We start from the raw sequence: 15,138 nt of genomic DNA, 5'->3' as shown, positions 1-15,138 counted from the left end.
AGCCCTGATAACGCTGCGTCCCAGTGAGTAAGGAGCCGGGCCCTTATTCTGTGACACATTTATTGGTGGCCACCCTCGTGTGTCGCGCAATAGTGACTCATCTGGGACGTCCAGCCTTGCGCTACGCTAGCTCCTCCAATGAAGGCTCCTAATGCACGATAATCAAGTCCCTGAGGATGCGGGATCTGAACCGAATTTTTCCGTGCGGCCGGAAAAAGGCCGTATCAACAATCGAGTGTTGCCAAATTTCCTCCGATAAAGTTTATATTTTGCATTTGATGAAATGCCTGATTCGACTAAGTATTTGCCTTCGACATAAACAGCTTTCAGCTTGGAAGAAGTTACAATTTTTGACAAGTATTTTCTCCCGAACTCCGGGTGTTCTTCGATTTCCCCGTTCATTAAGAGCTTCCTCTCGGTTGATGGACATGTCGACCAAATACTCAGTAACTTCAAGCAAACCGTAATTAGCTACAGGGTTTCCCGGGTGATAAACGATTGTCGTAAACTACGAATTTTCTAGGAACTAAACTACACTCAGGTTGACACTTTCGGTATCAGCGGAAAAACGATTACATTCTTGACATCCATGGAGCAGAGGGCACGTTTGTCAACTTAAAAGAACGAGCAACGATGCCTTTTAAAAAGAACGACTTGTGAGGGTTCTAATGTTGTCAGATTCCCCCCAATAAAATATTTATTCATGAAAAAAAGGGCATCTTCCTTTTAAACAATCAGCAAGACTATATTGATTTAAGTATTTACGGCCGAACTTGCATGAAAAACTCGATGGAATGATCCAAAGATGATCTACTATAAAGGAGATTAGCTTTGAAATAATATGAATGCTTGAACGCTTCTTCTTATCACGGTAGGATAGAATTCAGAGGCGTGGCGTGTTTTGCGATATATATCAACTGATCTGCCATTTAATCCTATGGGAAAGGATCGATAAACAGGGGGTTCGCAGCGAACACTCAATAATCGATTATTTACCACAGCTTCATATGGGGAAATCGGAAAGTATTTAACTTGAAAAAAGCAGGAGCTCAGAAAGTAAACACATAGCCTGGCAACCAGGGAACCTGAATACCGACAGTGCTTAAAGCGGCGCCGCCCGAATTCAAGGAATTCTCATTATCGTCAGCCAAGAATAAAACTTGCGCGCACGTGGAGATGTGTCTAGACACTTACGACTATGAGATATCGGTACCGAATGCTGTCACATAATCTCTGCCAAAATAGCTTGACTTCAAGGGTGAAGAAAAGTACTTTCTCCGTGACGAAAACTTGGCATCGATTTTAGGAGACCATGGAATTAGGTACTCCTCAACAGGGTTCATGGGCCATGACGGCTTTTTTCATACCAACGACTTTCAAAGATTTCGATTCAGTAAAATGAAGAAAATTTGAAAATATTTTCGAGTGGGTACCTCTAAAAGTGTACAAAGTGAACCAATGAAAATATTTTTGTGTACTCCTAAAAATGTACTAAGTGGACAATGCCTACAAAAAATACGTTTATATCTTTGTACCTTTGATTTCGACAACTACTATGGGAAGATGTAACCATGCGATGAACAGATGGCTGAAAATTTTCTGGAGTCCTAGTAGCAAAAGGAAAAAAATAGTGTACTTTCTTCGGAAAATACACTAAAAAAAGGGACATATTTTCAAACAGTTGACATGGGGCATTTCCGTTCAGTTCATGGATAATGAAGTTGTTGACACCCCCCCCCCCCCCGCCCCAATTTCTTGGTGGCTGCCAGAGGATTAAAAACACTTTAATGATATAATTTCTTCATCTCCAAATTCCTTGACTTTTACCAGACTACTTTTGCATTCCCCTGACTTCAAAATTTTTTAATCCCCTGACTTTACCTGATCTCGGAACAAAATTTCTACCGATTTTTTTAAACTATGCTGACTTTTGCTAAATTTCAACAAAATTTCCTGGTTAAAAGCATTCAGTAGCTAGATAGAAGATGACAAGCCTTAAAAGGATCAGAGAAGGAGCACAGTTGGAAGATCAGTGAGATGTTCTGGTGATTAGTAGATGTAACAAAAGTTCCCTGAATTTTCCCACAAGTTTCCTGACTTCTCCTAACTTTACCTAGTTGCCCAAATTCCTTGGGTTTCCCTTATTTTCCAGACCACTAGCAACCCTGTATTACAATATTTGGTTGAAAGATGGTAAGGCAAGAATAAGGGGACTTGATTTTTTTTTTGGGGGGGGGGGTGTTAGGGGGTTCCTTAAGGGAACAGGGGACTTGAGCTTAAAATTCTTTTTTTCAGTCCATCTTAGCGCATTATCTGTAGCATGCTCCCCCCCCCCCCCCAAATACCACATTTCATTCAACATTTTCATTATAAATTGTACTTAAAATACAGCTGGTCAAACCCGTTGAGTCGAGTTTATCACGAAATGGTGTTTACTGCACTGTTCAGGAAAGAGTTTCTTATATCATTCTAGGTATTTGAATGAGCGTATGACATGGAAATAACTCACTTTCCAGTCCATTTTGCATTACAGACCTCAACACTACTTTCAATTTCTGAGTTTTAAAGGCTGGGGCAGTTAAAAAATTCCTTACTGTAATCAGAATTTTTCAGGAAATGAAGGATAATAGACAACCATAAAGTTAACTACAAATCAAGTAGACATGCATTCAAAACTTACGGCTACTAAAACAAATTTAAATTTGACTTACCAAATCTGTGCTTGCATGCTGCGGATTACACTTGGTATGTATTTTCTCACCCAACCGAGATTGCACGATGATTTGCGCCGACTTTAAAAATAAGCTTTTAGTGAATTTATCTAAATTTTGTCTTTCCTCCGTGCTTAATTCACCCGCGGCAACTTTCATGATGACGACTTGAAGACCAATCACGATCGATAAGGAAATTACCAAAAGAACTTGGCACACTGGCAATTTAACCGACTTGAGTACAAATAACTGGAAATTTTAAAGCACCTGTTTGACACTTGGCTCAGGAGAAGCTTACACATTAAAACCACTTAAAAATCCATGACAACGATGCACGCTGCAAACACTTGGCTTCCAACTGAAAGTCTTTCATCATCAAACAGTCCTGCATCAGTTCATGTCCCATTTTATTAGCCATGGAATTTGATCTCGAACAGTTCTGGGGAAACATGGAAAAAATGAGAGGATTAGTTTTATGAGAATCATGAATGGAGTGGTCGAAAAATTTACTAAATGGCTCATAAATGGAGGCTTAAATGAGCAGAAAGTGAAAATGTCAGAGGATTAAATTGAAAAAGTATATGAATTACAGGTTGGAAAACGGTAAGTAATGATGAATGACAAATAACTTACCAATAAAACATTTAATGAATTAAGTTTCAGAGTTTATGGTTCTATCATAGTAATTGAAACCATAGATTTGAAAAATTAACAAACAGGGGTGATTACTTTTAACCAATTAAATGACTCCTGTTGTAAAAAATACCTCCCCGGTTGTTAGCATGTATCTGACAGATAACAGATTATCAGTTTCAGAACTTGCACCAAATAGTTCACAGTCATTCACATGGTCTGTTAAGCTGTCACCTACAGACTGTTGGACATACCTGTGCATGGCAATGTAGATATTCACTATAAATTCTTGATTACTGATAGGTGACAACAGAACAAACACTTATGAACAGAGGGAGACAACTACCAACCTATGTAACACAAGTTCTACCAAAATTACCAAATACAAAGCATACGTGGATTCTAAGTATCGGTCTTAAACATGTCATAATGACAATGCTTGATAATGGTGATTCGGATCTTCCACCATAAAGACAATGTAAGTAAGGCATCAGGTGTAGTTAACACTTAAATAATTAATTCCAATGGAATTTGAATTCAATCTTAAGGAGGGTACTGCTCCTTTCTGAAGACGAAAACAGGCCCCGGAGCTCTGGATCTTAGCTAGGATGGATATGCAGAGGAGGAAAGAGCAGCAACATGCGTAAGATGCGCATGATCATATACAGAATAATTGCTACTAGTGACAAGGGTTGTTGCAGCTACAGTACGTCCAATTGTAAGATTTACGTACTAGCACCATGATTCCATTCATTCATCTTTGCATGATAACTAGTTGCCACTCCCATCCTAAAAGAATCAGATTTGCCAATTACATCTGCCAATATAAGGGAACCCTAACCTAACTTATGACAGTTACAAGACATATTGATTGGTAAAAACAGCTCCATCGAATACAAGGCTAAAGGTATTTACGTGCACGTAAGGTATTACAGTGAGCAACTGAAATGAAAAAGTCAAACATGACATCCTTGTAACACGGTCGAAACCATCAAAGTCACACCTTCAAAACGCATACGGGACATTCTGAGCTCCATGCTCCACTGCTTCATTCACTTCCCCTTGGAGGGAGGAACGCCCTTTGCAGGAGAGTTATTCGATAGAGCTGAGTAAATAAACTCAAATAGAGTAAAATGCATGAGAATTCACCATTAACTTACTTACATTAGAGTGAACAAATGACATAACAATTGACAACCACTCCCACGATGATTACACCTAAAGCTGAGATTAACTCTTACGAATGTAATCACACCGACTAAGCAGAACTGAGGAGATCCGTAGATTCAATGCACGAAAAACTGATGGTAACGCGATAAAATTTAATGGCAAAACTGGAAATTGAAGGAGGACGAAACGGTCACAAAAGTGACAGCAAAAACGGATTCCAGACGGAAAGCACAAAAGCTCTAGACACTCGCGCGGGAGAAGAATGCGAGGGAACTAAACTAAAACTAAAGCAACTTCTACAGAAAGACATGACGTAGCACTAGAGGCGTCTGTAATGGTAATGTGAGCGGTCCCTGGTGCTGAGAAAGAGAACTAAGGCAACCAATGGCCTTCTCTGATTGGCCAGAAAGAGTAGAACTTTCGCAGAGCCAAACAGAGTTGCGAAGTTTCACATGGAAATTTCATTTTGGCCAGAAAGTTTCACAATTAGTGAAGTGAAATTTTCCTATGAAAATTTTTTTAAACTTTTGGAATCACTGTCAGAGCTATTCTGAATCAAATTTCATATTAGAATCTTTCATGAAATTTTGCAACTCTGGAGCGAGAGCCAAGCTTTGAACTTTTGAGAGGTTAGGAAACTCGTCATGATGTCCCAATGATGTCTCGGTCTTTTCGGTGTTTCGCCATCGCCATTGTCCATTTTTCTGAAGCGTGTCTGGCGTGCGTGATTTCTTATCTTATGCCGAAAAGTTGGTTTTAGCCCTGGACTTTTCTCCAATTAAGCACCTACATGGTGTATAGTTTCAGTCTTTCACATTTTTATTTCCGTTTCGAGAGTTCTCTCAGTTCTCTGTCTCAAGAATTTGCTGAGAACTTATCCTCTCCGTGTGTTGTGCACTCCTTATAGATCTTTTGTCAAATCTATATTTTAATCTTTTACTGTTTAATATGTGCCAAGTAATCGGTGACTTTAAGTGCAAGTAAGTGCTCCCTTACTTTGACCGCTACCTTAATGATCACTTACTGAACTAGCATCATGCAATATTATTACCAGCACAACGCTCAGAAGCTTGCTAGAGCTTTAAGACAATACAAGATCGATAAACCAAAATGGATTGATAAAGATCAAGCCAAAAATTTACCTGAGGCCTACAGAAAGTTTTGGTTCGAATGGAACAGTGAACCAAGCCCTGTACACTTTGTGAAAGATGACCGAACATGGTACCGTGACGAAGAAACTGGGCAGGTGAAAAGATTCAGCAACTGGCCCATTTTCGGACTGAGACCTCGTGAAGCAGATCAAGGTCTCTGGGGTAATGAAACAATCGTTAAAGGATTCCAGAAAAGGCAAGAATTAAGGAAACGAGTGCCGCATTTTTGGGTTCCTACCTTGGTGGAGACCATTTTTTACAGTGAAATTCTGAACAAACACATGTCAACAATTGCAACCAAAAGGGCCAGGGTTTTAGTTATCGAAAACTTTGGCCTTGATCATTATTTGCTGAAGACGCCTGCTAATGACCTACGTTCCAAACTGGCTGTGCTCCTGAAGAGGAAAATGTTAATCGCCTTACGAGACAAAACATTGTACCCCGACGACCCAGAAAAGCAAGCTGAAGTATACAACAAGTATAAACATTATCTTGATGCATACACACATGAGGAGATTGAGTGGTATGGGCTAAGTCCATTTGAAGCATTAAGAAAATATGATGAACTGCAGAGAGTGGCCAATGCACCAAAACCACTGAAGCTTTTATATCGCCAAGAATTGTTAGAGGAGCTGAAAAATCCACCTTCAGAAGATGCAGTTTCCGAAACAGGAACTCCTTCAACATGGATCAAGAAGCTCAATCCATTTGCATCTAAAGAAACATGTATGTTGAGCAATCATAACCTTGTTTCCTACTCTTACTTCTCGGATTTTAGCATTTCAATGTACCGTTGCTTAAAAAGCTCAGTTAAATGTATTCTAATGTAGAACATGCATATCGACGGTGAAACTACCAAACCACGTATCTCGTTTGCGGTGTTTAAAAATCTACGCTCGCATTTTATTTTTTTGAAGTAGACCACATCATTATCATTCCTTGAAATTTTCACAGAATTTTCTCCGCACGAAGAGGAAAAATCGCAGAAATTTTCAAGACTGGACGTTAAGTAGTTTTTCATTTAAAAAATGATTCATGACAGGAAGTCTGCGACGTCGCAAACCGAGATACGTGGTTTGGTAGTTTCACCGTCGATATTTAACTTCCATTTAAGCCATACCTCAAAGGTTTGATTTGATTTCAGTCGAAATTAGAGCTCCCGCATTGAATGTTGAGACAAACGTCAATCTCTGATTAGCTCTGAATTAGCACCACTCAACAGGTTAATACATACAGTCAAATGGTACCACTGATGGGTGGTTTCTAAAACAAAACTTGAATGTATGTCTCAACATTTGATGCGCGAACTCTAGCACCTTCTAGCTTTTGCTGTCCGACTCTCTGTTGAAAGTGAAGTGTATGACCTATCCTATAGCTATGTCCTGTCAGGTGTTATGAACGAGGACGGCAATCTTAAAATCAGAAATGAGATAGCATTAAAAATTGAAGCGGCAAGGTATAAGAATCAAATGGCTCTTTCCCGAAGGAAAAATTTGCAAAATCGGCAGAGATATGAAAGATTGAAAGTCTGACTGGTGACGTTATGCGCTCCCAGTGAGACTGCGGTTCACGCTGAGACAGTAAATCATTCATTAAGTGAAAAAAAAAAAAAAAAAATTACAAGCGGTAATAGTCACACCTAAGCAAAGAAAAGAGAGTCGGCTAGGAATAAACGAGATTGGGGCGAACACGCTCTGCCACTTGACACCGGAGACAGAATGCCGAGTGCAGATTGCAGAATGCAAGACGAAGCTCTTGATGGCAGGCGCTCAGCTGTTTTTTGTTATAGGGGCTCAATGTATGCAGATATTCGCAAATGGATTTGGCATCGTTCATTGCACACTTTTCTTCGTCGATGTAGCCAAACTTGTTTTTAAGGTTGCTGTCCCCTTCAAGTGAACTGTTTTGGACTGCTTGGAAATTGAATCATCCAATGCCCAACGGTCCATGTTGTAAAACTCTGCCTGAGTTACCCCATGACTTGTTTGTTTTCATAAGAATGCCGATCGTTTCAGTCAAACACTAAATGATCTCGGGAGGTTGATGGGACTGTGGAGTTGCCTTTAGTAAACAGAAGAACCATATGGTATCATATAAGTTCACTCCAACAACAACCCCTTTAACTGTAGGTTTTCAAATGGGTCTTATATTAAATTCCATTCGATTTTTTTTTTATGGGTCTGAGATTAAAATAAGAATTTGGCAGAATCACATAGTAAGAGCATTGCATTCTGATACTATTAAGAAGTAAGGGTGGAATTTCGAGTCATAAGTTGCAACTTTAAGAATCGAGTAAGTGTTTGAAATAGGTTGCGTCTTAACCTGTGTAATGCTGATCCTGTTGTGGGAAAACTTAGCGTTTTTGCTGATTGCCATTACATTGAGGCAAATCTTTGAAAAATCATGAATATTTTTATTTTTAATAAATGTTCTGATAATATATATTTTTAAGTGCACTTTTGATGCAGACAAAACTTTTTTAATATGTCTTGAAGCTGTAAATGCATTTATCACAATTTTGTGATTTCTGGTTCTTAAACTTTGAAATGCTTTCAAAGAGTAAATCTTCAGAATTTTTTCATGAAGCTCTCTGTGGCAATTGATGCAGCTCTAGCCCCTCATTGTGGTGGAGTTGTTTAATTTTTTGAAGTATTATTGCAAGTTCCCTCCTTTCGGTCTACATCTAATAAACTTTGTAACTATTGAAAAAAAGTTTATGCGTTTTGGAAGAAAGCAGAAGAAGAAAGATGAAGTTCACCTGAAAGTTTCATGATTTTTAATTTATTACTTATTTACCTGATTATTATTAGTCTCATATTCCTCTGTAACTCATCAAACTTTTCTTTTTGTTACAGAGTTAGCTCAGTTTTGAATAAGGATGTTAAACAATTCGGAAAACAATTCATGTTTGATAATAATGAAGAAACCTGCTGGAACTCCGATCAGGTAACATTTGAATATTCTTATGTACGCACCTACCCAAGAAAACCTGGATCAAAATCTAATACTGTACCATTTAACCCTCTATGGCATGAATTAATTTTGGATCTCATATCCTGGAGGACACTAATCCATTATGTAGCATGCATAAAAAACATTGGGTACCGAATGCTTTTTCAAAATTTTAAATTGTTGGGAATCTGTTATTCCAAAAAGGAAAAAACTAATAAAAATTTGCCAAATCATGCCACAGAGGAAAGATTGAATTTTTAAAAACCCAATAAACTATGTTGTTATGAATTCGCAACGCAATGCCATAGAGGGTTAAATAACAAAATGTATCATTGCCCTTGTCCTCTAACATCACTGCAGGAGATTTTACATTTAGCCACAGTTTTCTCTAACACAGTAAAAGCCCCTAAAAACACACATTTGATTATTTTTGGAGGCAAATCTATTAAAAATCTACTTCTGACATATTTTTCAATGGAAAGGTTTCAATCTTTCATAAAAAAGTACCAATAGTATTGCCACTTCATTGCAGTAAAGTTTCAAGGATCACCTACATTTGATCGATTTTCGAATACTTAGTTAAATTGCTTTCTTTTTCTGCCTGTGAAATCGCAGCCTCATCATTCCTTGATTAATCCAGCATTAATATTGTCAAAACCGGCAAAAGGAGATGAATGTCAGAGTCCCAAATTTCTGTTAGACAGCTTAGCCTCATGTCATTTAAAGTCTGGACCATCTGCCCATTGGATCTAGGTGTGAGAATTTCATGGTGCTAGGATGTTTGCACATTGTGCAATTCCCCAAAACAGACCTATCAGCTCCCAAGTTGCTATTAGCTGCTCAGTAACAAGTGGACTGTTCAGTGGAGGCTTACTTACAAGTAAAATGCAAAATTTCGGTTTTTGCTTTGTGTCGCAGAAAAGTAAATGAATAAATTTACAGCCTAACGGGGCAGTTGAAAAAAAAAAAGAAAAAATGATTCGTGGCAGCTGTAACTTTAAATTTACACACCTTTACATTTTCTTAGCTCCGGATTAATTAGAAGAATTGTCTTTGAACTTCTTCCCCTATCTTTTGTTAAATTGAATAATTTATCTCTCCTTTTTTGTTCCCAGGGTTTACCACAATGGATACAGCTTGACTTTGAAAAGGAAGAAACAGTTACCCATCTTCAAATTCAATTTCAAGGTGGATTTGTTGGAAATGAATGCAATTTTGAGCTCAGTTCAGGACAAGTTGTGTCACTGAGAGAGCCGTTTTACCCTGAAGATGTAAATACCATTCAAACATTCAATTTATCAAAACCAACCAGCTGCAATTCTCTTAAAATTGTCTTTAATAAAAGTACTGATTTCTTTGGCAGGATAGTAATTTATAAGTTGGTTGTTTTTAATAAATAATTTTTTCTTAAGTTTTCAATAACGAATTTATTTTATTTAAATTTTGGGATTTATCTACATGAATGGCATCCACAATGATAAAATTAAATAACTTTTCATATTTCAAAGTCGTTAATATTAAGTATTGATGATATATGTAGCAACACCACATGGGTTTCCGACAAGAGCTGTTCTTTCCTTGCTAGTCAGGAGATGACTTGCACCTGCCCCCACATTTCTGGGTTTTAAGCACACAAAAAAAAAAATTCTCCCTCATGACAACAGCATGTGGGAAAATCTACCAACTTGTATCTTAAGGTTGCCTTTTCAACATCTTGAACTATGTTTCATTTTTCCAAAGAAAATCCTTAAGAAATATGTGCCCTAACTATTCCGAGGAAATACTGATGGAACAAAACAATGGATCATATTAGATTTCTTTTCTCATGAAGATCAAAAACCAGACAGAAATTTGCAGCGTTGCCAGTCAAGTTACATCATTTTGAGGTCGCCTGATTGAAATAAGGCCATTGATGATTATTTTGAGCCTTAAATACAATTTTTAGTTGCTTCAAAATTTACCCAAGATTTTTTCATGATTTGATTAAGTAAACATAAAAGTCTGAATAATTCAAAGAAAAAATTTGAAATCAAACACTCGTCTTGCGTAAATTTTGTTTCCACTCGTAGATCACTAGAATGAATGGTTAGTAAGCAGTGAGAGAAAGAGGAAGCAGCATATGTTTTTTTCACACAGAATTATAAAAATGAAGGGAAGGGATTCTCTTCGTCGAAACTGAAATATACGTGTAACCAGGGTCTTGCGCCCGCCAACCACTCAGAGAAACTGAAAACTGATAAACCTGAACTGAACTGTAAAAACTTTTTTATTTTCGATCGACGCTTTTAAAAAGGTACACACAGTTTTTTGGAAGTTTCCTCGAATTTTCCAAAATGATCTCAAATAATTCGAAGAAGATTTCGACGCGATTTTTCGTTCGTTCTGACCTTTTTTTTTCATTCTTTCTTTCTTTCTTTTTTTTTTTTTTTTTTTTTTTTTTAATCAAATTTTACATTATCTGAGTTCCTGAATTGTTTTGACATTTCCCCTTTGATTATTGTAAAAACGGAGCAAAGAATGACGCTTAGTCCTAGTTTTGCGGCGACTTTAACGCGTCGCTCGAGCCAGGGAAGGGATCGCGGTTGAGTCATCTTGGCAGTGTGACGCGCCTTCAATGCAGCTAGCGGCAATGTGCCTTCACCCGTGGTCGAATAGTTATCTCGTTACGCCTGCTGTGAATGAATTCAAACATCGACGCCACGCGGCTGCACGCCGGAAAAAAAGCGTAAATGTCTTTTAGTCCAACGTTACACGCCACCTCACATGTTTTATTTTACATCAGTGTTTTCTAAGAAACTATACACACCGTTTTTCTGAAGCGTTTCCAGGAATTTTTCACGCGTTTTCGCGTTTTCTCAACGCGATATTTTTGTTCAATCTATATTTTCTTGTAATCAAAGTTTTTTTTCAAGAAAAAAAAAACTACACAACGACACACAATTTGGATCAGGTGTTATACCGCGAATTTTCCTAAATGATTTCGAAGAAAATTTCGACGCGATATTTTCGTTTGTTCTGATCCATTTTTTTTTTAATTCATGAGAAAGTTAACATATGGTCCGAGTTTCTGAATTGTTGTAATATTTTCCTTTGAATTACCGTGAAAAACGGGCAAAGAGACAAGAATAATGAATGATTCGTAGTCCTAGGTTTGCGGGAAACTCAGCTACACCTACGGATTATTTCCCAACTCACGCTTGAGTCGCATTTCCATTTCACTGGCATCGACGGGACGTCGTTCGATGCGCCGCACGGAGGGCTCGCGAAAAAATGCCCACGCCTTCCCGGACGCCCACGTATTGCCGGACGTCCACGCTTTACACACGGAATCTCCATGATTGAGAAGACGAAAGTTGCGGGATAAGGACGATGCACGCTTCCACAGTGAATCCTCGACCCACGGCGATTTCCAATCAAGTCTATTATTATATATAATTCATTCTCAATTATTTGTTTAAAAAGTAAAGTGGATCACATTTAAATTAAGGAAGGGGCGCGCCGCCCGCCGCCGGATCCCTCTATCCCCCCCTCCTTCCATCGGGGGACCCAGGAACAGTCCAGCCGCTACGACATGTGCCCGGATCGGCCCGCCGCTTCCCCCTAAATTTTCACCAGAGGGCTCGGGCTTACGCAATTGTATATTGTAATTGTGATGATACAAAGTATGAAATTATCAAAACTAATTTACCACAAAATGAAGGGAGGCAGATAGAGAACACCAAGTAGTTTAATTTAGATTCTCATGCTAGCATATAAATGTTTCTTATCGAGTTCATCGTTTGAAAAAAGGAAAATCCGCATACTAACTAGTTACCTTACTTACTCTATGCACCCATCAAAAGCATCAAACTTATTGTCAGCCTTGTAACTCAAACACAACACGGTTATTTCTCGTCCGTCCAGGACGTCGCAGGAATAGCCTGCGAAACGTTAGGTATGCAACTTATTCACGGCCGTATTTGAATAGGTATTCCTCCAATTTGAAGGGGAACTGGAAGAAGACTCCGCTCGGGTCCGGGCGCGACAAGCTCTTATCAGTTACATCGATAGTTAACGTCGACAAACGAGTATCTTCATTGCAACATTTAAAATCTTCGATTATGTTTCATTTTTTAAAAAGAGAGCCAACCGAAGTATTTCCTTGAAATTTTCGGTGAATATTTTTGAAACTGTGAGGAAAATTCAGAGTAAACAATGACAACTGTGAGTTATTTCTCTAAAAACACCTGAAGCATGAACAGTGAACATGAGCAGGAACCTGCAATGGCTGAAGCGTAATTTCGCTTTTTCCGACTTTCGTTATCGACTCTATGGGATGTGGCTGTGGCTAGCGAGCGAGGTTTGCAGGGTTGCTACAGAATTTAAAAATTGAAATTCCCTGACATTTCCCCGATTTCTCGGTCACATTTTGGTAAAATTCCCCGACTATTGAGGATATGCCAGAAACTTAAAAATAAATAATTGGAAATTGTTTTCAGGCAAAATTTGTTGTTCGAAACGTCAAACCCATTCTAGAAAGGAAATTAATAAGGTGACTTGACAATTTTTCCCGGACTTTTTAAAGTTCCCTGGCATTTCCCGGTATTCCCTGGCATGTGGCAACCTTGGGTTTGAGAAGTTTCTCAAGTAGAGGGTTGAAAGAAAGAGAGAGAAAACAGGACTGCAAACATTTAAAGTTGTCGCGCAGTGATTTTTAACCACAAAAGTATAAAATGCATCCTCATCCGAATTTTTTTAGAACCAGGCGTTAGAGGTACTCGTGGAGACTCTTAAAATTGGCCGCGAGAAAAATCACTTAAGGGACTCATTTTACGCACGAGAAATAGGGGGAAATAATAAAATATCAAATTTTCACGACCTAAAAATTCATGAGAGGAAAGATGAATACGAATTCTTCTTATTTTTTTTTATCGGTCATACGCGGTCACTGCCTCAGGCTCAGACGCTCATTTTCAACTTACTAAGCCACGAAAATCTTAGTAACCAGATTAAGGTTTTCATTTCAAATTTTGTCCCATGCAGCGGCGTCTAAACAACTAAATTCCAACTGCCGTGCTGAGGAAAATTGCATGGACTTTCAAATGTTGCCAATATGTTTCAATAGAATACTTTTTAGCAAACTTGCGAATATTTTCCTTTGAATTATCCAGCACTTTACATCCAGTATACTCAAAAAGTCTAATCCTGACCTAAACATGGGTCTGAAGCTGATTTTGACGAAAACTTCGGGTTTTTCGGCATTTGACGCGCTGTTTCACAACGATCCCATCAGAGGAGCAAAAAGCCTATAAGTATGTTCATTGGGGGTGTGCGAGAGTCACTTTGGTCAATTTTAATTGGCATCATCGGATTGTTCGCCAAAATCAGCCTTCAGACCCATGTTTAGGTCAGTATTTGACTCAGAAAGAAAGAGACCGAAAATGACCAAATCTTGATGCATTCCGTAAAATACAGACCTTCAATAAGCAAAAAATCGTCAAGTTGAGGAATTTCAGGGTGGGCCCTACAACGGCCCTAATTGATATCCTTCCTCCTCCCAGGGCCGGATTTACCTACTTGCCGCCCTCTTCTCATTCGTTCTGAAACATCAGTAAAACCATCAAGTGAACGTGCCGGAGGGGGAGGGGTGCATAAGACGCGTTTACTCGTGTTGGACACATTTTTTGGGAAAGTCCTGTCAAAACTGCTAGCAAAAATTCACGAAACTTTACGCGAAAGTTAAGTTCCGTAAACCTATCTCTGTGTGGACAAGGCCTTCCATTTATAAGTATTGAACGAAAAAATTATGAAAGAACAAACATAAATGTGGTTTAATAATTTTAACTTCCGCCGCCGCGCCGCTGTGACCGCATGTATTTGGCGCAATGCGTGAAGTATTCATGCAGTCTTGTAGGCGCTATGCGTTTCACGCCGACCGCTGCTGACCGTACTGTGTCTGACCACGTAATGCGTGAAGTATTCATGCAGTCGTGTAGGCGCTAATATGTGTTACATGCCGATCGCCGCGCCGAGGGCTTCTCCTTTTCATTTCAAGTTCCCGTCATCATTGCTCTTTGCGCCGTGCCGTTCCAGACCAAATTAGTTGTTTGGTTTCTCTCTTAACTGGACTAATTGGACTGCATTTTGCAATTTGGAACTATAGATTCCGGCTCCTCTGGAAAAACACTTATGTGCATAGGGAAACTAATGGCACATACGTTGTTTTTAAACCGGGCTAGGATTTATAGATCCAAATTGCAAAATGTAGTCCAATTAAAGGTGCTGCCTCTTATATTACCGAAAGACGTCAAAATTAAAACTTACTATACTCTCAGGAAATGAGAAATTTTGTCGCCTTTTCTCGTTTGTAATTTTTTTTCTGAATCCGATTTTTTTTTATACCTACATTTAAAACAAATTCAACATTTGCCGCCCCCTTAAATTTGCCGCCATGGGCCGCGGCCCATGTGACCACCCCCTGAATCCGACCCTGCCTCCTCCTATCCGAGAAATCACGTATAATTTTCGAAAAATTAATATTT

The 15,138-nt window shown here is 38.8% G+C and overlaps 2 protein-coding genes across 5 annotated transcripts in view; one reads left to right on the top strand and one right to left on the bottom strand.

The window, feature by feature from the left end:
- Atg13 (Autophagy-related 13) overlaps window positions 1-4,797 on the bottom strand; it is an 86,520-nt gene extending 81,723 nt beyond the window's left edge. The window contains exons 1-2 of one of the 3 annotated variants that reach the window (XM_019052935.2): window positions 4,509-4,797; window positions 2,712-3,150 (exon numbers count right to left, since the gene is read on the bottom strand). In XM_019052935.2, the coding sequence (XP_018908480.2) occupies window positions 2,712-2,870 (159 nt within the window). In that variant the 5' untranslated portion in view covers window positions 2,871-3,150; window positions 4,509-4,797. Of the gene's footprint in view, window positions 1-2,711; window positions 3,151-4,504 lie in introns of all 3 variants that reach the window. The other 2 variants (XM_019052934.2, XM_019052933.2) reach the window with 2 other exon arrangements.
- Window positions 4,798-5,183: 386 nt separating this feature from the next.
- Window positions 5,184-10,039, top strand: LOC109038022 (nuclear receptor 2C2-associated protein). Of its 2 annotated transcripts, none has more exons than XR_002009535.2 (3): window positions 5,184-6,391; window positions 8,521-8,611; window positions 9,733-9,767. XR_002009535.2 is itself a non-coding variant. In XM_019052936.2 (3 exons), the coding sequence occupies exons 1-3, from the start codon at window positions 5,463-5,465 to the stop codon at window positions 10,015-10,017; spliced, it is 408 nt and encodes a 135-aa protein (XP_018908481.1). In that variant the 5' UTR covers window positions 5,184-5,462; the 3' UTR covers window positions 10,018-10,039. The 2 variants fall into 2 exon arrangements, 1 of the variants encoding a protein (XP_018908481.1); XM_019052936.2 differs by having other exon boundaries at window positions 5,184-5,494; window positions 9,733-10,039.
- The last annotated feature ends 5,099 nt before the right edge of the window (window positions 10,040-15,138 follow it).

This window comes from Bemisia tabaci, chromosome 3 (genome assembly GCF_918797505.1).
Source record: "Bemisia tabaci chromosome 3, PGI_BMITA_v3".
Classification (NCBI taxonomy): domain Eukaryota; kingdom Metazoa; phylum Arthropoda; class Insecta; order Hemiptera; family Aleyrodidae; genus Bemisia; species Bemisia tabaci.
This window is presented reverse-complemented; position numbering and strand designations above follow the sequence as displayed.

Coding starts and splice junctions, on each gene's coding strand:
- LOC109038022 (XM_019052936.2), top strand. CDS start 5,463: ATGTGCCAAGTAATCGGTGACTTTAAGTGCAA. Junction 5,495..8,520: donor ATCGGTGACTTTAAGTGCAA/GTAAGTGCTCCC, acceptor TTTTTGTTACAG/AGTTAGCTCAGTTTTGAATA. Junction 8,612..9,732: donor CCTGCTGGAACTCCGATCAG/GTAACATTTGAA, acceptor TTTTGTTCCCAG/GGTTTACCACAATGGATACA.